The following is a 27,052-nucleotide window of genomic DNA, read 5'->3' as shown; positions in this document are numbered from 1 at the left end:
ATTCTTCGGGTTTTAAATCACTCACACAAACCTGTTCAAACTTAAGAAATTTGTTCTAAAAGGTTTAAACTGTGTTAAACACTCAAAATAATAATTTTCTCAACAAGACCCAGGAGAAGAACCCGGACACTTTGGAGGGACTATGGGACGCCTTGGGATTCCCAAGGCATTCCCATTTCCCTCTCTCCAGGCCAAATGGCTAGAGGTCTCTTTATTTAGGCTGCTACCCTCACGACCCAACTCCGGATAAGCAAAATAAATGGATGGATATGTGGAAGTTTGCTGGGATCCAGGAAAAAGTAAGGTATTGTGCACATCACTGAAATAGGAGGGTGGTCCTAATATGGGGAGAAATGGGTTTATAACTTAAAGTGTCATCTATGCTGACTTATAATTCCTTGCCATTCCGTTTTTAAATATGCCAGTTTTCTCTCCATTCAAATTGTCAGTTACCTGACAAATAAGCTTTCCTATGAATGTAAAATGAGATGTTGAAATATTACAAACTTGGCCTGCAAAGTTTGGTCCTGCAATACTGTTTAAGTGATTAAGCTGCAATCCAACACGCTTATCGGTCATTGGGCAAAGGCGGGATACACACTGAACAGGTCGTCAATCCATCGCAGGGCAACACAGAAATAAACACCATGTCATGTATTCACTGGTCATTGTTCCATTAACCTTTCTTTTTTCTCATTACCTCCATGTCATCTGTTCCTTTCTCCTCACCTGGTTTACAGGAACAGGATCCATCAACAGGGGAGCACTGGACTCCGTTCTTACATTTGCAGGTTGCAGAACAGTTTACTCCATATGCCCCAGCTGGGCATGGTACTGCACACTTGGAACCCTGGAGAATCGAATGGATAAACAGAGGCTCTGAGTGCAAAAACTCTCAATACCTATTTTACTTAGTTATTTTTAAAGTAACAGATAATTTTGTCAAGGTTTGGTTGTTCAATGCAGCCAGTGCTTTCTCTATTTTACATTACTGTAATTTTTTTGTGCAAAAAAGTGCAAGATTTGTCTGTATATCATTATTGAAACTGCACAATAAATTTTTTCACTTTTGGACAGACTGTTTACTTCTCTTTAGATTGTGGCACATTTGGAAGTAAAACTAATCAGAGAGTTGTGCCTATGAAAAACATCTCCTCTGCCAATGCCTAGCAGCTTATTCTGTCAATGACCTCTATTTCATGTGGTTTATGGGATGGTATGTTTGAACTTGAATATACAAAACATACTGGTAACTGGTAAAACTGCAACCAACTACAACCGTTGGTTGCTGTTGCTCTTTATGAGTGCTCACACATTGCTGTGGGATGGCATCCATTATGCTCTGAGCTGATAAATCTCATCTTAATATGTCTGGATATATTTAGCCTGTAATGATGATAAAAAATTGTTTTTACCATTCATTTAATTTCAGTTTAATTATATAGCATCAAGTCACAACAAATATCACAAAGCACTTTACAAAGAAGTCACTTCCATTCAATCACACATATATTCCAATTGATTATCAATTGCTATGGCAGCGCAAAGAGGTGCAGCAGCTTCTCGAGTTCCCTAGATTAAATATTATTTTAACATCTATGAGGCTGCTTTGGGTAAGAGTTTAGTGGCAACTTTACGACTGAAGTACAGCTCGGCTGAACTGATGGCCATTGGAGACAGTTTGGCTGTTAATATATCACCAAGGCTAAAATCTGCACTTGGGAGTCAGCAGCTCCTCAGATCAATGGACTGACACAGCAGGGTGCAAGGAGCAATGGTAAAAAAAAATACTGTCCCCGAAAACAGAAGAGGCGGAAGCAGGCAGGAGATTTGGCCCAGCTGAAGGCTAGGAAGCCACCTGTTCCAACTCTATTTCTGGTCAATGTCTGCTCACTGGATAACAAAGTGTATTTGTTACATCTGAGGCTGGCTTAACAGCAACATGCCAGACTCAGCCTTCAAATCAACGGTATTTAGTTATTCCGAGCAGGCCGCCACCAATGGTCGGAAAAAACACGAGGGGAGGACTCTGTATGTATGTGAATGAAGGTTGGTTTATGAACTGTGGACTGGTTAAAAGCTGCTGCTCCGAGGCAAAATAACTTATGACAGTGAAATGCTGGCCGTACTATCTGCCTCGGGAATTAACTACGGTGTTCACCATTGTTTACATCTCACCAGGTGCTAACGGCAATGAAGCATGTAGCATGCAGCAGTGAGCTACATGACACCACTGCAGATGAAACACCCGGAGGCGTTTTATGTGCTTGCGGGGTCTTTACCCCCGTGAAACTGACGGGCAGCCTGCCCAGATTTTACCGGCACGTCACGTTTCCTACACGGTGAGACAACACTCTGGAATGTGCGTAATCTAACATTCATGGTGCGTACAGAGCTCTTCCTCGCCCCCATCGTGGCCTCTCTGACCCCATCTCCATCTTTCTGGCGCCAGCATATCGTCCTCTGATGAGACGGATAAAGCCAAAGAAGAAGACAGTCACTGTGTGGCCCAGGGATACAGCCTATGTGCTCCAGGACTGTTTTCAGTGCACAGACTGGCAGGTCTTCAGAGAGGTGGCTAATTATGAAGGAGAGGTGGACCTGGAGGAATACACCTTCTCTGTTCTGGGTGTGCTGATGATGTCACCACCACCAGGACATCATCCTGGTGGTGGTGTCATCACCACCACCAGGATGATGAACCAGAAACGGAACCAGAAACCACCACCATCCTGGTGGTGGTTTCTGGTTCCGTTTCTGGTTCTGTTACCCGAACCAAAAACCCTGGCTGAATGCTAGGGAGAGAGCTCTGCTGAAAGTTAGGGACACTGCGTTCAGGACAGGTGAAGCATCAACACTTCGAAAAGCGAGGAAAGAACTGGCTGCAGGCATTGTGAGGGCCAAAGCCACAGACACCCAGAAAATTCAAAGTCACTTCACCACCAACGACCCCCGGCACATGTGGAAGGGCATCAAATGCATCATTAACTACAACATAAAGGATGCACAATGTCCAAGTGACTCCTCACTGCCAGATGCACTTAGGTTCTACGCCCACTTCGAGAATCCTAACACCTCCCTCAGCACCAGACTTGTGTGACCTCTCTGTGTGACCACAGCAGATGTGAAGAAGTCCCTCCAGGAAATCAACCCTTGTAAGGCTGCATGCCCCAACAACATGTACTGAGTACTGAGAGACTGTGCGCATCAGCTGTCTGAGGTGTTGACGGACATCGTCAACACCTCACTGTCACTGTCATCTGTGCCCAGCCACTTAATGACCACCATTATTGTCCCTGTTCATAAGTGCTCTACAGTGATGAGCCTGAATGACTACCAACCTATAGCCTTAACATCGGTAATCATGAAGTGCTTCAAGAGGCTAGTCAAGAATCAATTCAAGGACTCCATCGATGTCACTGTGGACCCCCATCAGTACACCGACAGGAAGAACCGTTCCACTGCTGATGCGATTTCATCAGTGATCCACAAAGCCTCACCCACCTGGAGAGCAGGAACTATTATATCTGTCTGCTCTTTCTGGATTTCTCCTCAGCCTTCAACACCATCATCCCACAGATGCTGGTACAGAAGCTGTCCTCTAATGGACAGAGTTCCAAACTGGGGAACTGGATTCTGGACTTCTTGACCAACATACCTCAGATCCACAACACCATCTCCTCCTCCATCACCCTCAGCACGGGCAACTCAGTCCTCAGGAGCTTTTATTGTTGTGTGGCAGAGAGCGTTCTCTGGACATGCATCACCGTGTGCACAGCAGCTGCTCTACTTCTGACAGGATGGATCTGCAGAGGATGGTTAAGGCTGCACAAACGACTGTGGGGAGAAGCCTTCCCTCCACCTTGGACCTCTACACAGCACAATGCAGGAGGAGTACTCCACCCATCCTGCACACAGACTCTTCCAGCCACTCCCCTCAGGCAGGAGGCTGAGGAGCATCCAGAGCAAAACCATTAGGCTGAGGAACAATTCTTCCCTTCAGCTGTCAGCAGGGTTGCTGTATAGGGGAGTTATAACAATTCTAAGGGCTCCTGACCGACAGGGGGCCTCCAAAATTTATTTATTTATTTTTTGTTCATAGAAATTTGTAAAAAATTGGGGCCGATTAGCATAGTTAACTTAGCTACAGACTACTGTTTGCCTCCTTTTCACTAGCATTTAATGAATTAAGGAAAACAAAAAACCAAGATATTCATATATTTATTAACTTGTACCTTTTACCACACTTAACAACTTAAGTGTTTGTTAAAACTTAACAGTCAGCAGCAGCTATATTCCACGTCCCTCCTGACCCGTCCTCTCCTAAGTGAAATTAAAGCTGCACTTATGTAACTTTTATTTTACTTTTTAAATTAACCTATTTGTCAAAACTGTCATTATGTTGTGACAGTATGGTATGAGAGATAATCTGTGAAATATCTATTTCCTCTGCTTTCTTCCAATGCTATCTAGAAACAACCAGTCAGTGGAAGGAGGAGTGCCAGCCATCCTGCGTAGGAAACTCATTTCGGCCGCTTTTATCCGGGATCTCATTCTTTCGGTCATGACCCAAAACTCATGACCATAGATGAGGGTGGGAACGTACATCGATCGGTAAATCGAGAGCTTCGTTTTTTGACTCAGCTCTCACTTCACCACGACGGACCGGTACAGCGCCCGTTTCACATCTGACGCTGCCCCAATCCGCCTGTCGATACCCCGCTCCCTTCTCTGCATCAAATCAAGATCCCCAGATACTTAAACTCCTCCACTTGAGGCAGGACGACCCCCCTTGACCCGGAGAAGGCACTCTACCCTTTTTCGGCTCAAGACCATGGCCTCAGATTTGGAGGCACTGATCCTCATCCCGGCCGCTTCACACTCGGAAACACGGATCATGACATTGGTGGAGTCTAACTCTCACCGGAAACGGGCCCGACTTACTGCCGGCAATGCGAACCAATCTCTGACACCGGTCATACAGGGACCTGACAGCCCGTATCAAAGGGCCCGGTACCCCATACTCCCGGAGAAACCCCCACAAGTCCCCCCTAGGGACACGGTCGAACGCCTTCTCCTAGTCCACAAAACACATGTAGACTGGTTGGGCGAACTCCCATGCACCCTCCAGCACCCTGCTGAAGGTGTAGAGCTGGTTCAGTGTTCCACGACCAGGATGAAAACCACACTGCTCTTCCTGAATCCGAGGTTTGACTATCCGACGGACCCTCCTCTCCAGGACCCCTGAATAGACCTTACCAGGGAGGCTTAAGATTGTGATCCCCCTGTAATTGGAGTCACACTCCAAAGGGGAACCCTCCGTTCCCCCTTTTTAAACAGGGGTTCCACCACACCAGTCTGCCAATCCAGGGGAACTGCCCCCGATGTCCATGCGATATTGCAGAGTCGCGTGAGCCAACACAACCCCGCAACATCCAGAGCTTTAAGGAACTCCGGGCGGATCTCATCCACCCCCGGGGCCCTGCCACCGAGGAGCTTTTTAACCACCTCGGCGACCTCGTCCCCAGAGATTGGAAAGCCCAACCCAGAGTCCCCAGGCTCAGCTTCCTCAACAGAAGGCATGTTGGTGGGATTGAGGAGATCTTCGAAGTATTCCGCCCACTGGCCCACAACGTCCCGAGTTGAGGTCAGCAGCATACCGTCCCCACTATAAACAGTGTTGGTGCTGCACTGCTTCCCCCTCCTGAGACACCGGATGGTGGACCAGAATAGCCTCAAAGCCGTGCGAAAATCTTTCTCCATGGCCTCTCCAAACTTCTCCCACGCCCGAGTTTTTGCCTCAGCAACCACCCAAGCCGCATGCCGCTTCGCCCGCCGGTACCCATCAGCTGCTTCCGGAGTCCCAGAGGCCTAAAAGGCCTTAAATTACTTTTTTTAAATTTATTTTTCTGTGTGGTGGATTTCTTCATCTGGGACCCGAGTCTAAATTTCATACCACGAGCTACCTAGGTGGTATGACAATAAAAAAATCCTTGAGTCCTTGAATCATATTTATGAAGCAGTGCATCACGTTCAGGTTACCATTCAAATCTGTCCAAAAGGTTTTCTTTCTGGTTTGCTTACATAGACCTACATAGAGATGCTGGGGACCCACGGAGGTGCTATGGAAATGAGAAAGGCCCGCAGAGGGGCTCTGCAGACAAAGGAGGCCCTCAGCTGTCTCAGAAAGTAGAGGCGACTTTAGTCCTTTCTGTACACAGCGTCAGTGTTCTTGACCCAGTCCAGTTTTTTGTCAATTTGGAGACCCAGATATTTATAGTTCTCCACAAATCACCTCCTAAGTACAGTCAAGTTCTCCAGAATCCTGAATTTTTGGCATCTGAGAGAGAGAGAGAGAGAGAGAGAGAGAGAGAGAGAGAGAGAGAGAGAGAGAGAGAGAGAAAGAGAGAGAGAGAACGGGACAGATTTTGGAAATGTTCCGTAGATGATACGAGGTATTGCAGAAGTGTTTGATATGGATTAAAAAGTGAGCTGGAGGTCTATTTCTACACCAAGATTTATGACTGCTGATAAAAGAGGAATATTGGAACCAAAAAAGGAGATGCTGGTTATGGGTGATGATTGGGTCTGATGAGGAGTGCCCAAAAGAATGCCTCCAGTTTTTGAGCTGTTGAGTTGGAGAAGGTTGTGCTCCATTCATATATTTATCACCTCTAGGCAAGTGGTGAGTTTTGATTAGGATACTGGTGGCTTTTAAGGCACAGTTACAGCTGTGGCATTTACACAAAGCTGTGTGTCATCAGTGTAGCTGTGAAAAGAGAAACCATGATGGTTGATGACCTGACAAAGGGGAAGGAGGTAAAGGATAAAGAGAATAGGACCAAGGACTGACCACTGGGGAACACAGTGAGTGGCTATCAATGGATTTGATGCAGAGTGTCACATGGAGATGATTTTGAAGGTGGATGGCAACTGCTTTCTCTAGCACTTTAAATATGATTGCCAGATGGATCTGATGAGTTTTTTGGGGGGATTTTTGGAAACAAGAAGCCACGAAAGGACTTCTTGGTCAAGAGTGTTTTTTTTAGTAGTCTGATTACGGCTTTCTTTGAGATGAAGATGACATAACCAGATTGGAGAGAGGTTTATGTAATCAGGGGACTGCAGGTGTTGATATGGATTTTTACCCAGGAGGTTGGGAATGGCTTCAGGTCACAGGTGGAGGGTTTCATCTTTCTGCTGATGCTTGACATCTCTTCTGATAAAATTAGTAGGAAACGGTTCGGAGATGGTAGATGTATGAGGAACAACTTTCTGAGGTGTTGGCGGACATCTTCAAGTCATCTTCAACTACTAATGTTATCTATGTTCAAAAGGGCATACAATTGGTTACATTCACTTGAGCAACTTGGGGTGGAGGGTAACTTGTAAAAGTGGTTTTACTGCACTGTACTTTTTTCTTTTACTTGAGTGATGTCATTATTGCTACGTAGATTGATTTTACATTTAAAGAAATAGACTTCAGAGATCAGAAACATTAGATTCTAATATTTCTGCAACATATGAGCTAATGTTTATGCAAAATTGAACATAATTACTCAACATTTTGTACGTCATTGTGTTTATCCTTATTGTTTATTTTGTATTAACAAGCATGTTTATTTTATCTGAAAGGTTACATAAAGGTTTATTTACGTATTTATTCTAAAGTAAAAGCTTGCTTATCCTGTCTCCCAAAAGTAAGCCAATATCCCCCCTGTCATGAAGTGCAGTTGTTGTGAGGTGGTGAGGTGGACCCAGGTATGAAGAGTAAATTATGGTTTAATGAAGAGAAAACAGATATCCAGGCAGCACAGGTGAGTAACAGCAATAAATCTGACACTGGTTGCAAGTGGAATTTACAAAAGACTAATGATTTAATACACAGACAAATAAAATCCTCAAAACCCTTATGAGAAAACGAGAGGGTTTTTTTTTCTTTTTTAAATTGGTGTGTTTCCATTAAGGGAATTTATTTTCATAATTTTTATTTCCGCAATTTTATGGTTAAAAGAAGTGCCACTAAGATATATCTTTAGATACACAGATCATATATTTGAGTTTTTTCCTTTTTTTCTTTCTTTGTGTTGAGATACTCCCAGTATGTTTTTTTTCACACAACAGTTTTGAATTTCAGCTATGAAATAAAATTGCTCTGACCATAATTAACATAAATATGATGTTTCACTCAGGGATATGTGAAAGGCAGGAAAGAACATGTCAGGACAGGTAAACATTTTGGCTTGGCATTTGTATTTTAGGAGAACATTTTTATTTGTCTAGTGAAAATAGCAAAGATTAGATTAGAACAGTTAAACTACTTTATTCACAATCCTTAATAATTTTAACTTTATAATGTAAACTGTAAATGAATATGCTTTAGGAGTATATTAAAATTTTTCAACAGACTACTGTGCAATCTATTTTTTATCTCTTAGTGTCATATGTCTTAACTGTAAAGTTTGCTTGTATGTATGTATGTCTATGGATACATATAATTCTGGATGCACTAAAATTAAAACATGCGCATGCGACAAATTAATTTACCATAAAGCCAGGAGCACAGATACATTCTCCAGTCACATTGTGGCAGTCAGCTCCATTCTGGCACTGACACAAGTCACTGCAAGATTTGTCATAAAATCCTGGTGTGCACGTCTCATTGCAAAAGAGTCCTGACCAACCAGCCTGACATGTACACTCCCCTGACACTGGGTGGCATCTAGTGAAGAAGAAAACATGACGTAATCACAAAAATTTACTTCACTATGTTAGAGTACTAAATTGAACTGCTTTGCACATTTTTATCACAGAAAAAAATGGTTAATGGTACAATTAAGTCCCATAATTTTTTATACTCCTAACAAGTTTAAAGTAATCTTTTAATCTTAGTAACATGTCTTTCCTGAATCGAAATATATGTCCTACACACTAAGTTCTTAAAATATAGAAAAACAAATTTCGTACAGTGTAATTTCATCACTTAACACAGGGTGTTATCACTTCAAAGTTATCCCAATTCTTTCAATATAAAACCTAATTTTCAGAAAAGTTTGTTTTCTAAACTGACAAAACCAAAATTTGTTAGCTTTACAAATTGACATAGCTGACAGGCAGTCTATGTCAATTACATAATTATAAACATATCCCTCCTCGCCAATGAATGATGAGGTAGGTGCCATCCTCCCTGCGAGTATTAACTGCATATGTGAGTGGTGGAATAATGCTTCATGTTTTATACTAACTCGGGTGTACTTTAAAATTCTTAGCAAATGTATAATTCAGTACCAGCAATGTTAAAAAAATGGAAGAGAGGCCTTACGTATGTCTTCTATTTACTGACACTTAAAACTGGGGAAAAATGTTGACCAGGGTAAGTTTCAAAGTAATATGCATCTCTGCTTGTTTTCTATTTAATACATAGACTTTGACAAAAAATATACACTGCTCAAAAAAATAAAGGGAAACACTCAAATAACACATCCTAGATCTGAATGAATGAAATAATCTCATTGAATACTTTGTTCTGTACAAAGTTGAATGTGCTGACAACAAAATCACACAAAAATCATCAATGAAAATCAAATTTATTAACCAATGGAGGCCTGGATTTGGAGCCACACACAAAATTAAATGAAAAAACACACTACAGGCTGATTCAACTTAATGTAATTTCCTTAAAACAAGTCAAAATGAGGCTCAGTATTGTGTGTGGCCTCCACGTGCCTGTATGACCTCCCTACAACGCCTGGGCATGCTCCTGATGAGGTGGCGGATGGTCTCCTGAGGGATCTCCTCCCAGACCTGGACTAAAGCATCTGCCAACTCCTGGAGAGTCTGTGGTGCAACGTGACGTTGGTGGATGGAGCGAGACATGATGTCCCAGATGTGCTCAATCGGATTCAGGTCTGGGGAACGGGCGGGCCAGTCCATAGCTTCAATGCCTTCATCTTGCAGGAACTGCTGACACACTCCAGCCACATGAGGTCTAGCATTGTCCTGCATTAGGAGGAACCCAGGGCCAACCGCACCAGCATATGGTMTCACWMKKGGTCTGAGGATCTCATCTCGGCAGTCAGGCTACCTCTGGTGAGCACATGAAGGGCTGTGCGGCCCTCCAAAGAAATGCCACCCCACACYATTACTGACCCACTGCCAAACCGGTCATGCTGAAGGATGTTGCAGGCAGCAGACCGCTCTCCATGGCGTCTTCAGACTCTGTCACGTCTGTCACATGTGCTCAGTGTGAACCTGCTTTCATCTGTGAAGAGCACAAGGCGCCAGTGGCGAATTTGCCAATCCTGGTGTTCTCTGGCAAATGCCAAGCGTCCTGCACGGTGTTGGGCTGTGAGCACAACCCCCATCTGTGGACGTCGGGCCCTCATACCATCCTCATGGAGTCAGTTTCTAACCGTTTGTGCAGACACATGCACATTTGTGACCTGCTGAAGGTCATTTTGCTGGGCTCTGGCAGTGCTCCTCCTGTTTCTTCTTGCACAAAGGCGGAGGTAGCGGTCCTGCTGCTGGGTTGTTGCCCTTCTACGCCCTCCTCCATGTCTCCTGGTGTACTGGCCTGTCTCCTGGTRGCACCTCCAGCCTCTGGACACTACGCTGACAGACACAGCAAACCTTCTTGCCACAGCTCGCATTGATGTGCCATCCTGGATGAGCTGCACTACCTGAGCCACTTGTGTGGGCTGTAGAGTCCGTCTCATGCTACCACGAGTGTGAAAGCACCACCAACATTCAAAACTGACCAAAACATCAGCCAGACAGCATATGTACTGAGAAGTGGTCTGTGGTCCCCACCTGCAGAACCACTCCTTTATTGAGTGTGTCTTGCCAATTGCCATTTGCACAACAGCAGGGGAAATTGATTGTCAATCAGTGTTGCTTCCTAAGTGGACAGTTTGATTTCACAGAAGTTTGATTTACTTGGAGTTATATTGTGTTGTTTAAGTGTTCCCTTTATTTTTTTGAGCAGTGTATAATGTTTGTTTGATAATTTGTAATTTTTAATTGCTTAGTGGGCAGAATATTCTAACGTTTCTCTTTTCAAAAGATATTAGTTGTTTAAATTATTCAAACCTTCTATGGTCATCCAGCATACAGATGGCCAGTCAATTTAATACTTTTTTATGCCATTCCTGTCTTTGCTTTCTCTTACATATTCCTAAAAGAAAAGTCTATTTTTTCTTTTTAAGTGATAGACAACTTAAGGACTTTAAGACAGATGACCTGCAGTGTGCAAATACAAGTGGAAAGAGGGCAGATAGTTTTGCCATTTTAAAACAGCATTTTTTTTAAACTACAGCATACCTTTATGAGCAACAAGTTGTAACAAGCCCATAAATATTTCTTTCTCCACCATTTAAATATTTTGTATAATATTGACTTTTCTTGTTCACTGCTTTTCAGCAAACCACACAGCTTGAATCTTGTTCTCGACAATATATTGTTACTAGCCAATTTTATGAAGACATTCTTTTTTTCTTTTTGATTCTTGGACTAACTCTGATACTGAGAAATGAAATCTAAGATCATTTAACTTTGTTGAAACTTCTACAATCTTAATTTAATGAAATACATTAGGGTTTCAAATCAGATCACTATTGTCCAGTTTATTAAAAAATTAAGCTTATTATGTATTTTTCTTGGATTTAGCTTGTGTGGTAAATTCAAGTGTGTGTGTTGAAGTGGAACTTTAAGCTACATAAAGCAGAAATTGTGGCAAACAAAAAACAGTGATATCAGTCATTATTAGACTGATATAAGAATTTTAAAAAGTCAGTCTGCTTAATTTTCTGATTAAGCAGACTGAACTAAAAAAAACTTATCTCCTGGTACTTTCTTGGAAGGATTGTCTTCAAAGTTCATAACATGCATTTACAGGAAGTTTTTTCTTTTTTTTTTGCTTTCCAGTATAATAGATCAAGCTTTATCTTAAGTAACACTTGCAGAACCTTTGTGAGTTAAGAAGAAATCCTGTTTGCCTGTCAGTTAGCACGTCAGACCCATCAACTAACAGCCACCTGTGCTTGTGTAATTGTCTGACATATTACAGCCACACTAGTTAAGTACTATACCTGGAAACTTGCTTTTCACCTAAATATTAAAACTCTACATTGATTCCTACGAGTACTAGTGAGTATTCAGGAAATTAGAAAACAGATTGTTTAAATGTGTTTATTCTTGCACAATAAAGTTTGTTAAAGTCAGTTAAATCATTTACAACATACCTTAGAGTTCTTGGGGCGTGGCAGGGACAATTCTTTTCACATCTTAAACCATAACGGTCGTCAGGGCATAAGCGGATATCACATTTTTCTCCTGTGTAGCCCGCATCACATGTTCCATTGACATGAGCACACTTACTGTTGTTCATACAGTGACAGGTCTTTGCACAGCCAGCACCAAAAGTACCAACTGGACACTCATCCTGGCACCTGTTATCAGCAAGACAGAAATATGCATTGTCATAGATTTGGCAAAGCAGCTGGTATGAAAAGTGTCAATAAAAATACATTTAGAAATTTAGCACAAAAGTTCTGAATATAGGCCCCGACCTTGTAAAGGACTCTGGTTCTTTCAGTCTTATAAAAAAAACTCTCATCTCATCTCTGCTACGCAAAGGCCGCTCACCTTTACACTTCAGGAGATTTGAAGGAGGGAAACTCAACACGGTCCAAGTAGGGTTGAGCCATATGATATCATTCGCGATAATACAGGTAAAAAAAGAAAGACTTGCACAGAAAAATACATTTTATCGTGACATGCTTATTTCATGGTGTAAATCCCACCACACATGCAGTGATATTGAAGTTGTAAAGGTGAAGGAAAACATTGCTAAACCGCCATAAAAACAAAGAATTTGGTCAGCTGGTTTACAGTATGGATTGAACTGAATTTGACAGAATTAGCTGATATCTGCGATAAGGATATACACTTCAGCTCTGTCAGCTCGGCTCTCCTCTCCACATGGAGAGAACAAACCAATCAGCCATGGCGCAAAACTTTCTGAAACATATTTTGACGTCTTCCCAAAATATAAATAAATAACTTGAATCTTTGCACAAAGTTCAGGGACACTGAGCAATCTGAAACAGGAGAAATATCTCCTGATTGTTTTGTCTGCACCTGGTTGACTAAGGTGCAAGGATACAATGCTTCACAGAAACATAGAAAAGAAACTAGCTAACTGCAGCCAGTTACACCTGCTAACTCGTAAAGAATTAAATGACTTAATGTGCTAATTGCTCTGTGACCCGAATCAGATATTCCTTTAGGAAAAATCTGAAACAAACTTCGCACATTATTGGTAATGCAAAGTAAATGGCGCTGAAGGGCAAGGGGGAATGAAGGGATGAGAACTAAAACCCTAACATGGAGATGTATGTGACAGTTGGAAAAATTGGAAATGAAAAAAGTTGAAGATTATTAAGAAATGTGCTCAAACTTTTAATGTTTGCAGTTTTTTATGACGTATTTTGATGTTCAACATTTTTAAAATGAGCATTTCCTTTTAAAATATTAAAATATTCTCACTTTTGCAAGTTTTTTTTTTTAAACATGAGGGAAGCACTTTTTAACATCTTGTAAAACCAGTGTTCTGCTGAACCAAAATAGATTGTTAAATTTGTGTATTTTAATATTTTTATTTCCATTTGGTAGCTGATTTCAGGGAGTTATCTGTTAGCAAAATACCTCGTGTGGAGAAGGGGAGTGACACGACAACCACAAAAATTTGAGAGTCCAGGTGAATGTGACAAAAAAATGGGATTTATTTTCAACAAAAATACGAGGTCGTACAGTTTGTACGAGCCAACAGGCTCGTACAAAGTTTGTGAGGGAGAAAGGGACAAATCAAAGAAATTAATGAAACAAAACAGGACATAACTACAGTTTATGCTAAATAAAACAAACGGAAAAGAAATCCCTGCAAACCTGATTTAACAATAGTTTCACCAAAACTTTACATGGGTGGCACCAACCTATTTACCTAATGTATTTAACAGAAAAACACCTATGTGATGGGAATGTACAGGGTACCCCAAAATTACCTAGTCCTCTAACTCCCAACACAAACCTTTACACATAGAGCACCAACAACAAGACGTGTCAGCTAGCCAGCCAGGTGGAGAAGGATTCAGTTCCCCAGGTGGGCTGCTTATATAAGGCCTGCTTGAAAAACTTGGACTTGGTTGGAGAGAATCCAATCAGGGGAGATTGACACCAGTTTCCCTGCTACCTGTGAAAAGACAAACAAAAGGAGGGGGAGGGGGAAGAAAACAAATAGCCTGGCAGACATATGACACCCACACCCTTATAAGTCCTGCTCAAAGCTAGAAAAAAAAAGACTAAAGTGCACATTACAAAGCATCTGCCAACACATTCTCAGACCCCTTTTTATGGCAGATCTTGAGGTTGTACTGCTGAATAACTAAAGCCCACCGCATACGTCTCTGATTTTGATTATATAGCCTGGAGAGAAAGACAAGTGCGTCTTTCTTTCCAGAAAGTTATGTGGAACCCATAACCATGAAGACAGTTATGGGTTCCACACTCAATCCAAGATAAGCTTCGAAATGCTGCAATGCCAAGAATAACTCAAGAGTTTCCTTTTCAATAGTAGAATATCTACTTTGATGAAGATTAATCTTCCTCGAGAAGTAACTCACAACATGCTCTATACTAGCGGTTCTCAACGTGGGCGGTACCTCCCCCCAGGGGGCGTTCAGAGGACAGCAGAGGGCGCTGGCGGACATTTTTACCAAAGGGGGGCGCTGGGATGCCTTTGGGGGGCGTTTAGTTGAAGGTAAACTTTACACCTTAAATGCACAACAATGCCAGTTTAGACTTTGAGCAACTTGGTAAAACTGTATTGTGTAACATTAAATCATGCTTGGCTGCAACTGTATTGATGGCAGCTCTTCTTCTTCTTCTTCTTCTATTCAGTGTTTGTAGCTTCATGGCGCAGCTCCGCATCAGTTCAGCATTACACCGGCTTATTACGCTGCTGTGATTCACTTTGTCTAGTATTTATGTAGCTACATATGTTTTTGCAGTTCTGTGATCATGTCAAAGCAGCAATTTATATTAAAAAGTGTCTTATTTCCATTTGAAAGCTGCCCGTTTCCATGGAAGGACGACAGAAAATCGTTCTTATAAACATGTAATTACTAAAATCACGATACCCTCACTTTGTATCCCTCTGAAAAATGAACCCATTTAAATCAAGAAATCCCTCCATGGGGTGATACCACTGATAGAGAGCGTTCATTTTATAGCGTTAACACTGGAGCTGCAAGTGGTCCGGTATGAAACGGGTTTGATGGAACCACGGTACCACAACACTTTTATATTTCAATAATCAGAATACCGAAATTGTTTCTGTTGTTTTAAAAGGTTCATGTCAGTCTGCCTTTTCCCCATCGATATGTTTCCCGACCGACCTGCACTTTAGGGAGTTAAAAAAAAAAAAAAAAAACGGCGCGCACATTGCGCAAAATTCTGAAACATGAGAAGCGGGCAAAACGGAGCGACGAACTAGATGTGAATTATGGCATAAAAACATAGAATCCGACGCTGAACAGTGAAAAATCAACACATGATGTGAAACATGATGATTAGGAGGCGCAGCAGGTGATGAGTGAAGATTACTGATGGTCAATAAATGATAATGATTTAGCAACAGGAAAGAAACTAAACTGGACATAGCAATAAACCAAGAGAGGATAGAACTAATCAAATGAAACTAAATGGAAATGAATGAAGAACAAAATGCAAGAATAAACTAAGAAACTAAAGTAAATACGGAGGAATAAACTGGTATGGCAAGACCTTTCGAGCAATAATTAATACAGAGACTGTATGGCAAGAATAAACAGACACTATTTCCAGATAAAAGGTAAAGTAATATTGTTGAAGTGCCATGGGCATTGGCGCAACTACACATTATTCAGGTGGATGCGAAAACATAAATCGGCGCCCCCCCACGAAGGAGCGTAGAAACATACGCCTCCCCCCCAGCCCCCCTCCTCCAGACGCCGATACATTTAGTGCAAAACTCGCTACATTTACCCCGTAAGGCGCGCTGAAGTGTACGGGAAAACATCGGTGCGCCGATTCAAAACATCTACAATAATGATAGTAACATTAATAATAAAATAATTGTCAGTGCAAAGTAGCCTACAAATTCTTTGGTGGGGGCGGTGAGGGACCTGGATAAAGGCTAGGGGGGCGCTGGGCCGAAAAAGGTTGAGAAACACTGCTCTATACCATCTTTATCGTCCTGCAGAAGCACAGCTCATGCCCCAACAGAACTGGCATCTATGTCCAGCTTAAAAGGTAGATTGACATTTGGATCAGAAAGAACAGGACAAGAGAGCAATTATTTAAGATGTTCAAAAGCATGCCGACATTCGTCAAACCAAGTAAAAGGTTTAGAACAGGGGTGTCAAACTCAATTTCACCGAGGGCCACTTCAGCATATTGACCACCCTCAACGGGCCACATTGGCGGTACAAATCAGGAGTGCCCAGGTACAGTCCTCCAGACTGCAACTTTTAGATCACATGTGTCAAACACAAGGCCCGCGGGCCATATGTGGCCCGCCATGTCATTTTATGTGGCCCCCCCAGCGTTTTATAGGCCCATGATTGACTTAAAATAGGCTTTGAGCATGAATTGACTACAAACTACATCTCCCATAATGCATTCCGATTGTTACCAGCCAACATTACGGCTTCTCGCCACTAGAGAGCAGCAGAGTCACCTCAAGCTGCTGATTGATTTTCCCAGCGAATAAAACTGARACGTCGACAAGCTAACTTCAAAATGTCCAAGAAAAGAAACATCGATTTACAAGTAAGACTGTGAATGAAGATGTGTGTGAGTTGGTGTCAGGGCGGTAGGTCGCGCTAGACTTTTTTTATTATCCTTCATCTTGACCGACAATATAAAAAAAAACGGTCATGTACTATTTTTATCCGTGAAATTACAATCATATTAACATAATGAATCCAGATCCCATCACAAATTAAGCAGATAAATGYATCTACATTTTTCTCCGTAGTGACAAAAACCACTGACTGTGGCCCCAATAACTTATAATAAATTAAATTAAGCGACTTCACTTAAATTAGCATCACTTCACACACTGGGGTCTGAACGCACTTCCTTCTGGTCCCCATCTGCAGAAAAATCTGCGCTAATTCATCAGTCAGTTGGATCTGTCTGATTCAAACAGTTCAATTGAACTCTGTGAGTGTTTTACCCTGCGCGGTCGGGGTGTGCGCTTTTACCAGAATTTTTTGTTTGTTTTTTTGCGTGGTTTTGCTTCTCCGAAACGGACAGATGTTACGTCTGCAGCGCTCCTCCAGGACGCCGCTCTCCTGGGTAACGTGCACCAAGAAGCTCCATTTGTTCAATCCGCTGAATGAGTTACTTCCAGCGGTTTTTAATTCTTCGCAGCGGCGGAGACGCGTCCACAGTGGTTGAGCAGCGGACTGCGCATGTTACAGTCTAATTAACTTCTGCTTCGTCATTTATTTCCTCAAGATAAACTCCCGGCTCCTCAAATGGATGAACACAACGTTGCATTCTCTTTAGTTTTCTCTGGTCTGTAATGGAGACTTGAATTTAACGCACCATTTCAACCAAAGGTTTTGAATGCGCTTCCTAACCAGACGCTCCAAAGCGATATTTAACAATACGAGGTGTTGTTTAATTTATTCTTAACATTGTATTTTCATATATTTATGCTATGGCCGCCCAAGTCTAGTTTTCCAGAGCTACCATCTGCAACTTTAGACGCGTTCCTCATCTAACACACCTGGATCATTGACTCATTATAAGCCTCTATAGAACTGAGTTGCTGCTGATGAGGGAAGTCAACCTCTTGTCTGGGGTGTGTTTTAGCAGGGATGCATCTAAATAGAAGGACTGGTCAAAGCTGTTAAAGGTGCAGCTACTGTAGAAAAGTTATTGCAAAAGCAATGGTAGAATCCTGGCATCTGCAGGAATAGACAGAGCTCCCATCTCCAGGATTAGAGGATTTATGTCTCAGCGAGATCTAAAGAAACTCATCCTCTGCCTGGTTATCTTTAGTTGTATTGATTACTGCAACAAGGTCTTCACAGGTCTGTCCAACAAATCAATCAAACAGCTGCAGCTGATCCAGAACGCTACTGCTCGCGTTCTCACTAAAACCAGGAAGATAGAGACATAACACCAGTTTTAAAGTCCCTAACTGGCTCCCTGTAGCTCAAAGAATACTTTAAAATACTGTTTTTAGTTTATAAATCACTGAATGGTTTAGCACCACAATACATTAAAGATCTGATGTTGCTGTATTAACCTTCCAGATCCCTCAAGTCTTCTTGTTCTGGTCTGCTCTGCATCCCCAGAACCAAACGAGGAGAAGCAGCATTCAGCTTCTATGCACCACAAATTTGGAACAAATTTCCAGAAAACTGTAAAACAGCTAAATCACTGGGTTTTAAATCTCGACTTAAAATCCACCTGTTTAGAGTTGCTTATGAATCCCAACCCGGGTTCAAGCGCTAGCAAGAAAAGGGGTGCAGGTTTCAACCCCCCGCCCCCCGTTGAAAAGGGGTGCGGGTTGGAGTCCCCTCTGTTGTTGAAAAGGGGTAAGGGTTGTAGTAACCCCTCTTCCCCCGTTGTTTGAAAAGGGGTGCGGATTGGAGTCCCTCCCCCCCTTTGTCTTTTATGAGGTACCCATAAGGGCAGAACTTTGACTCAGCAGGAAATTTAATGTTTTTGATTGTTGACTTGATGTTACATGACTGTGTTTTTGTGTTTAATGATGTAAAGCACTTTGAAATACCTTGCTGCTGAAATATGCTGTACAAATAAAATTTGATTGATTGATTGATTGATTGATTGATTGATTGAAGGAACTGGAAAGTCAGAAATGACTTTGATTTTAGGACAGACCAACCTGTTGGCAAAAATAGAGAATGGTACCTGTACCAAACTCACACTTTGAAAGATTCAGTGTTAGTGAGGTAGCTGAGAGGCGTTGGAAAACCTCAAGCAAAGCAACGAGATAGTTAGACCAGTCATTTGAGTATACAACAATGTCATCTAGATCTACCTGGCAGTTTAGCACATCTCCCAGTACTTTATTTACTAGCCGGCTACTAACTAACTGGCTCCGGCTACATATAGTAGCCGGAGCATTACAGTCCAAAAGGTACTGGAGAAAACTGTCCGATGTAACAAAAGCTGAAATGTCAGAAGCCTGTTTTGTTAGAGGTACTTGCCAATACCCTTTTAGCATGTCGAGTTTAGTGACAAATTTGGCTGGTCCAATTTCATCAATATAGTCTTCAATAGAGAGAGAGCAGTAGAGAGTGTGCATCAAGGACTATTACAGCATTCACCTTATGAAAGTCTGTGCAGAACCTTGGACTTCCATCAGCCTTCATGTCTAATAAACATGGAGAACTCCATGGGGTACAACTTTGAATGGCAAGTCCAGTTTTAACAAGGTACTCAACATTCTTTTACATGACCTCCCTCTTTGTGGGATTGACACGATATGCTCTCTGTTTCATAGGTGCAGGATTGGCAAGAACAATGTCATGAGACACCACACCAGTTTGAATAGGAATATCCTCAAACAGACATTGGAAGTCTGATGTGAGTCTTTTAATGTTCTCTGCTTGGTTACTTGATAAATGTGACATATAGTTAGACAGGTTAGCCAGTATTTCGCTATTACTAAGCCTTGCAACTTGTGGCGGATCTTTGCGCATAACCACATCCTCCTCAGTAGAATTTGAAATGAAACACAGATTACACGGGAAACCTGACTTTTGGTTGAAGCTGTTTTTCTGTATCATTCAAGTCCCCCTTGAATGATACAGTTTCATCATATTAACATGGCAAAGTCTAGTCTTGCTGCGGCGATCAGGAGTTTGAATAATGTAGTTTGTTTCACCAAGTTTCTTTTCTACCTTGTATGGTCCAGAGAACTTTGTTTTCAAAGAGAGCCAGGGATGGGTAGCAAGATCAAAACCTTATCACCAGAGTGAAACTCTTTCAGGTCATAGTGTTTGTTCATCTTGACCTGTTTTGAAGCCAAGGCATTCTGAGCAAGGGAGCAAACTGCCCGATGGCGCTCTCTCGTCTTTACAGAGTGAGGGGGTGAGACTAGCTTGTCTTTAAGGACATTTAGAGGTCCCCTGACCTCATGTCAGTTGGTAGATGATTTTCAGTGCAAACTTTCAGATATCATTGATTACATTGCCCCCATTAAAGTGAAAGTTGTGACTGGTAGGAAGAAGTCTCCATGGAGAAATAGTTCAGTTCAATCTACAAGACAACTCTGCTGTAGGACTGAACGGAAATGGCGTAAAACTCAACTGCACGTTTATTACGACATCTACAAGGAAAGACTACGTAACTATCACACAACATTAAAACATGCAAGAGAGGCTTTCTTTGCAGATGTCATAAACAAAAATATTAACAATGCTCGAGCTTTATTTCCTACTGTTGACAGGCTCACAAATCCTCCGATGACATTTCCACCTGAATTTCAATCTAATGCCACCTGCAACAAATTCTCCAGTTTCTTTTCAGAGAAAATTGGTAAGAAAATGGTAAGAGCTCGAGGTGGCATGCTCTACACCCAACTGTTTCAGTGCTTGGGCAAAGGTCCTAGATTGAAAATTGGTGCCCTGGTCCATTTGAACAGCCTTATGACCAAATACTGATAAATCTTTACCAGAGCATTGGTGACCATGTGAACTGTAATCCTCCAAAGGGGCACGGCCTCAGGAAACCTGGTGGAAGCACACATTGTCATCAAGATGAACTGGTTTCCACTTCTTCACTTTGGCAAAGGTCCTACACAATCCACAATCACTCTTCCAAATGGTTCACCAAGTACTGGAATTGGGGACAAAGGAGCAGGGGGTATAATCTGGTTTGGCTTGCCAGCAACTTTGTAAACATGGCAGGTACAACGATAATGTGAAACATCAAACTTGAGACCTGGCCAAAAGTTATGCCCAAATGCCTTGACAGTGGATGATCATGTGCTAATGCTAGCATCTGCATGTGGTACATTGTCCACACAACCACCTTATAAATGGCACTCCAGTCTTCCGAGTTTTCACCAGCCCAGCATTTCAATAGGAGATCATCATCAACCACATATGTCACCTTCTTCCCCTGGGCTTCCTCCTGGGTAAGAATAGAAGAATGACATTTCACCAGAGACATGTCCTGATTTTGTGCAGCAATGAATTCCTCTCTGGAAGCTGGTAAATTGGTCAAATCTGAACCTGGAAGAGGAAATACATTTTCAGATCTGTGGAGTTCTGTCTCTGATCTGATAGTTTCATAAGATGGTTCTGTGGCAAGAAAAGAGTCAGACAAATCAAGACTGTATTTCTTTGACTGGGCCCAGGTGACCACACAAGGAGAGAAAATGTCAGGAGACACTGGTTCAGAGCAGAACCTGATTGAATCTGTTGACTTGTCTGCATTGACAGAAACTGAACTGCAAGTTCTGTTGCTTTTACAGAAGTACAGCTCTGTCTTTTCAGCCCATGCAGGTGACTTGGGGTGCACTAATCTGGTTTCTCATGACATTCCCCTGTTGGATTAGGTTCCGGTCCGGGAGAGGTACAGAGGCATACCTCCTTCAGAGAATGAGGCTGTCAAGTTGCACATCAACCAGCTCCTACAGAATCAGGTAAAAAGGGAAAGCAGTAGCCCTCATGCCTCTCTCATCGTTCTTGTTAGGAAGAAAGATGGCAGCCTGCGTATGCGTGTGGATTACCATCAGCTTAACAGCAAGATGAGAAAAGATGCTTTCCCATTGCCTCTCATTAAGGAAAGCCTGGACCATCTTTCTGGGGCCCAATGGTTTTCCACTCTAGATTTAACCAGTGGGTACAATCAGGCTCTTGTATCAGAATAGGATGAGTTAAAAACTTATTTTTGTACGCCATTTGAGTGGAACTGTATGCCCTTTGGGCTTTGTGAATCGCCAAGTACCTTCCAATGGCTTGTGCAGAGGATGTTTGGGGACCAACAGTGTCAGTCCCTTCTTTTGTATTTTGATGATATTGTGTTTCCAGGTTCAGTGCAGCACCTTGAGCATATGGAAGCTGTCCTTGCATGGCTTCAGAGGGAAGGTCTGAAGGTAAAACTTGAAAAATGTTATTTTTTCAAGTGACAGGTTAAATACTTGGGGCACCTTATCTCAGATAAAGGTGTAGCCACAGACCCTGCCAAGACTGAAGCAGTGGCTAAATTGCCACATCCCACACATGTTTCAGAGCTTCACTCATTCTTGGGTTTTGCAAGCTAATACAGGTGCTTTGTGGAGGGTTTTGCTAGGTTAGCGGGTCCTCTGCATAGGCTGGTGGCACAACAAGTGGGCACAAAGTCCAGGAAGGGGTCTGGACAGGCTTTTCAATCGGCCTTTACATCAGAGTGTGATGTCCAGGTCGTCTGCACCAATGTTGGCATATGCTGCCTTTTCAAGTCCTTTCATTCTAGAGACGGATGCCAATCACAGTGGACTTGGGGCAATATTGTCACAGGAAACAGAGGATGGAGTGAGGCCCATTGCATATGCCAGTCGAGGCCTTAAACCTTCAGAGCACAACATGACTAATTATAGCTCTATGAAGTTGGAGTTTCTGGCTTTAAAATGGGCGATGACTGAGAAATTTAGGGAATATCTTTTGGGCCACCGGTGCATGGTCTATACGAATAACAACCCTTTGAGTTACCTTCATTCAGCCAAGCTTGGTGCTTGGTGCCATGGAGCACTGTTAAGCTGCTCAACTTGCTGCTTTTGATTTTGATATAAATTATCGTTCTGGATGCAGCAATAACAATGCTGATGCACTCTCCCGCCAGCCTACATCAAGTACCAGCCTGGCAGAACTGTTGTCATGCACCTCTGTCCCAGAGGCTCTTCAGTGTGCCCCATGTCCTATTCCAGTGTTGGCAACTCAATCTGTGGTGACTGTTCTGCCGTCTCATTCTGTGTCTGACCTTTGTGCTTTGCAGGAAGCTGACCCCCTCCTCAAGGACATGTTGGGTTTTTGGAAGAGACAGGTTTATCCTACTCCTAGGAAAAACAGCAATTTCCCAAACTGTCCTTGGTTTTCTTAAAAGAGTGGGGTCATCTTGTGGAGAGAGATGGTGTGGTGTACAGTCAAGTCCATTGGTCAGATGGTGGTGAGGAGATTTTACAACTTGTTTTGCCATCAGTTCTTAAGCAGGATGTTTTGACTTAATTACATCAGGGACATGGACACCAGGGTGTGGAGCACACCACTGAGTTGGTGAGGGAGCGCTGTTACTAGCCCAGGATGTCTAATGATATTAAACAGTGGGTACAAGAGTGTCAATGGTGCCATGTAACATCTAGCTCTGGCACTTTCATGAGCCATCTGTTAGCTTCTTGGCCAAACGAGATCATTGCCACGTTTTACCATGGTAGAGCCTTCACAGAATGGTTTGGAAAATGACCTTGTAGTTACTGATGTATTTAGTAAATATAACATTGCTGTTCCTACTCGGGACCAGAAATCAGCTACTGTCACCTAGGTTTTGCTGACTGAATGGTTTTTTCAAATTTGGGGTTCCAAGCCGCATTCATTCCGACCGGGGTCAGACTTTTGAGAGTGCATTAATTCAGCAGCTCTGTAACCTGAATGGGGTTAAAAAGTCACACACTACCCCTTACTACCCTGCTGGAAACGGGCAGTGTGAGCGCTTTAATTGAACACTTCATAACCTTCTGCGCACTTTACCAATGTCTAGGAAGCGGGATTGGGCTTTCTGTCTTCCATAAGTACTTTTATGTTACGACACTAGCCCTCATCAGAGTACTAGTGAGTCTCCATTTTTTCTTATGTTTGGCCATGAACCTCAGCTGCCTGTGGATTTCTTGTTGGTTTGTGTTCGGGACCCTGTACCAGGTAAGGTGGAGGATTGGGTGGCTGAGCATAAGACCAGGATAATTATGGCTTTTTATCATGCTCAGGATCACTTGCTGGCTGCTGCAGGATCAGGGCATACGGGAGGTTCCACTGCAGGAGGGACAGTTGGTTTATCTGCGTGATCACAGTACTAGAGGTCGTCATAAAACCCACATAACCCAGTTATCCATCAGGTCGTGAGAGCTCCAACAGCTAGAGGGCCAGTTTATACTGTGACTCCAGTGGGTGATTTGCAGAGAACCCAAAATGTGCATTGTGACATGCTGAAGGCTCGGATTGGGCCAGAGTCCACACCTGTACCCCTGCAGTTAAAACCTACAAGGGCGTTAGATGACTTTCTGGAGGATGATTTGTGCTTGTTGGTCCCTGATACTTCAGTACCATCCACCTTTGCAGTTCCTTAGGTTGCCTCCACAGGTGGCTTCAGGAAATGGTCACTTTGTTCAAACTTCTGACGCAGTTCATCCACCCTTGCGTCGCACTGTCTGCTCCAGGGCTGGACAGCATTCAAATGTCCATCACCTCCCTCAACCTGTGGGTCATGCCGGAGGATCTAGTCTGCCAGTCTCCAATGCACAGTTTGCCATTTTTCGTCCTTGGTGCTGAAGTGTGCAGGTCCATTGTCGGGGCAACGATGCAACACTGGGGGGTAGAATGTGGTGGGATGGTGTTCCACCCTCCCCCACTCTGCGGACCAGGTGCAGCCAGAAGCACACCGATGATTGGTGGGTGGGGCAGATGGCTTTATAGACACATGCACCGCTGCAAGGTGCATGTGTCTTTGCTTCTCCCACTACATGTCGGCTGCTACATGTTGGCTTGTGTTCTTGATCGGCTCATCTGAGATTGTAAGTGCCAGTTTTGCAATCAGTGGCTGGGATTGTGGTTGGTTTTTGGGTGCTAACAACTGTCATGAAACCTGGTATAAGCATGTGAGATCTGTCCAGATACACGCAGAAAATGGAATAAAGGCTTGAGAAATAACAGTAAACCTTGTATAATGATTTAATGATGATTATGGTTTGTAACAGGTTTAAAATAATAATACACATGCCAATGAAGGAATGTCTGTAMKGTATAATCAAAAMTATATGTTCTGTACTTTTAATCAGCTGAATGTTATAATACATTATGGAAATTGAGGTTTGAACAACTTGATTGTTGTATAATAATCATTGATTATTAAAGATTAAAGATAATGAGTGAGGAAGAAACATACTGAAGTAATATGTCGACAAAGTAAAACATTGATTATGTTTTGTAAGACAAGAAAGACTTAGAAGGAGAAACTGTGTGGACTGAGCGGGGGCGAGGGCGCGGCAGAATCAGAAACAGATGGTCAACGGAAAACAAGGAAAGTACCGTAGATGTGGTAATGAGGTATGAATGAGTCATAAGAGAGTTGGGGAAGGTTGGGACTTTCCACAGACAGTGAGACGCAGTGGGAAGGTTCTAAAGTAACGCAGCCCTGCCCCGTAGACCGCCCTGAGTTGAGAGGGCTTAAAAACTGGAGCACAGGGGAGGAAAGGGGTTCTTCGTCCGCGGCGCAGAAGAGGAGTCAACAAGAGGAAGCAGGCTRAAGACCAGCAGAGGACTACACCCCGGGACCAAGGGAAGCTCAAAGACTTCACGCCGCCAAGAAGGGACGAGTTCCACCAGCCACCGACCCTGGTTCCAGATCCGACCAACTCCTCTGCCTCTACCCAAYGCTCTCAACYCTGTCGCAGCCRACTTGGAGAAGAGACGGRGGTCATTWRATGACAAARAYYCTGCACGTTAGAARGACAAYGYRCAGTTTTGCTCCRCTTCTCTTCAGAAAGAGGACTTTGCTCCGGCTGAACAAAGACTCTGACCAAGGACATCTAAAGATTACAGCTGCCGAGACCAAGAACCATCGGGTATGAGTTGACCTGCCTCCCCCAAAGCCTCGCTCAGTGAACTTAGTGACACAGGTTAGGGATAAGAATAAGGATAGAATGTGATTGATTTTAATTTAATTTTATTATATTTTTACCTATTTCATAACCTTTGGGAAATTAACCTGCTTGTCACATGCCCCTGCTAAAGCTTGCTTAATAAAATTATATTCTAAACTTCCAATGAGAATTGTGAACAGTGAGTTTAATTGTGTCAGTCTTAATTATTGTTGGTTCTCCTAAATATGGTAAAGTTAACATACATGATTCTAGAGACAGRGTGGCTTTGTGTTTTCCTCTGGTGAGTGTTAAAATAATGACCCTGGGACTTAAATCTAAGTCACTGAACTTAATCTAGCCGTTAGCAAGTGCCGTTATTTTAGGAGAGGAGCTACCGTTAACAGGAGTGGTTGTAGGGGTTATGCAGCTGTGAGGGCTACTCAGCTGATTGTTCCTCAACTGTAAAGGGTCATAACTTCTGGATTGAAGGTAGTCAGAGCTAGACGAGTCCTTTCCGACCCCAGTTTAAACAGATAATTCTCCACAAACTATCTCTAGGGTAAAACCCGAGTTTTGGGGATTTTCTGGACCTGTTAGACAGAGAACTGGGCAGTAGTGAGTCCGAAGAGTTGTGAGGCGTAGGCGGGACTTACTATTGGGTAGTAACAAACACACCTGTCGTGCGTTTCTGCAGCGTTGCTTTGCTGGTGTTACCGGCTGCGGCAGGAGGTTGTTGTGGCATGTGGCTTCCATCTAGTCCTCACCTGCTGACCTGCTTCCTCCCAGTGTGCTTGTGTTCATGGGTAAGCTACCTATTTAGATTTTGATTTATTTTACCTGAATCCACAGTAATGGGTTTTCTGTTTCAGGCACCTGATTGTATTGTTTGGAGCTGCAGCGCTTTGGACGCTCTACTGTCTTGTCTTGCCGGTATTTGTTTGGGCTGCTCTCGACAAAACCTGTTGCCGCTTGGGCAGGCTGTGTGGTGAGGCATGACTCTTCTGGCCCCATTGAAAGGACTCTGAAACCAGACAACAACAATTTGTTCCATTGCTTGGAGCGTTTTTTCTTTTACATTTTGTCTTTGTTGTGCATTATTGAAATTACTCATTTGTTTGCTTTTTTTGGTTTGATTTA

The 27,052-nt window shown here is 42.9% G+C and overlaps 1 protein-coding gene across 4 annotated transcripts in view; it reads right to left on the bottom strand.

Annotated features, from left to right (window-relative positions):
- LOC103473513 (multiple epidermal growth factor-like domains protein 10) overlaps positions 1 to 27,052 on the bottom strand; it is a 148,212-nt gene that overhangs the window by 44,015 nt on the left and 77,145 nt on the right. For all 4 annotated transcript variants that reach the window (XM_008423817.2, XM_008423815.2, XM_008423814.2 and 1 more), the window contains 3 exons: positions 12,240 to 12,446; positions 8,548 to 8,722; positions 730 to 850 (listed from right to left, as the gene is read on the bottom strand). In XM_008423817.2, coding sequence (XP_008422039.1) covers positions 730 to 850; positions 8,548 to 8,722; positions 12,240 to 12,446 — 503 coding nt within the window. The remainder of the gene's footprint in view (positions 1 to 729; positions 851 to 8,547; positions 8,723 to 12,239; positions 12,447 to 27,052) is intronic.

Source organism: Poecilia reticulata, linkage group LG12, assembly GCF_000633615.1.
Source record: "Poecilia reticulata strain Guanapo linkage group LG12, Guppy_female_1.0+MT, whole genome shotgun sequence".
Taxonomy (NCBI): Eukaryota; Metazoa; Chordata; class Actinopteri; order Cyprinodontiformes; family Poeciliidae; genus Poecilia; species Poecilia reticulata.
The sequence above is the reverse complement of the archived record's forward strand: the minus strand, read 5'-3'. Positions and strand labels throughout refer to the sequence as shown.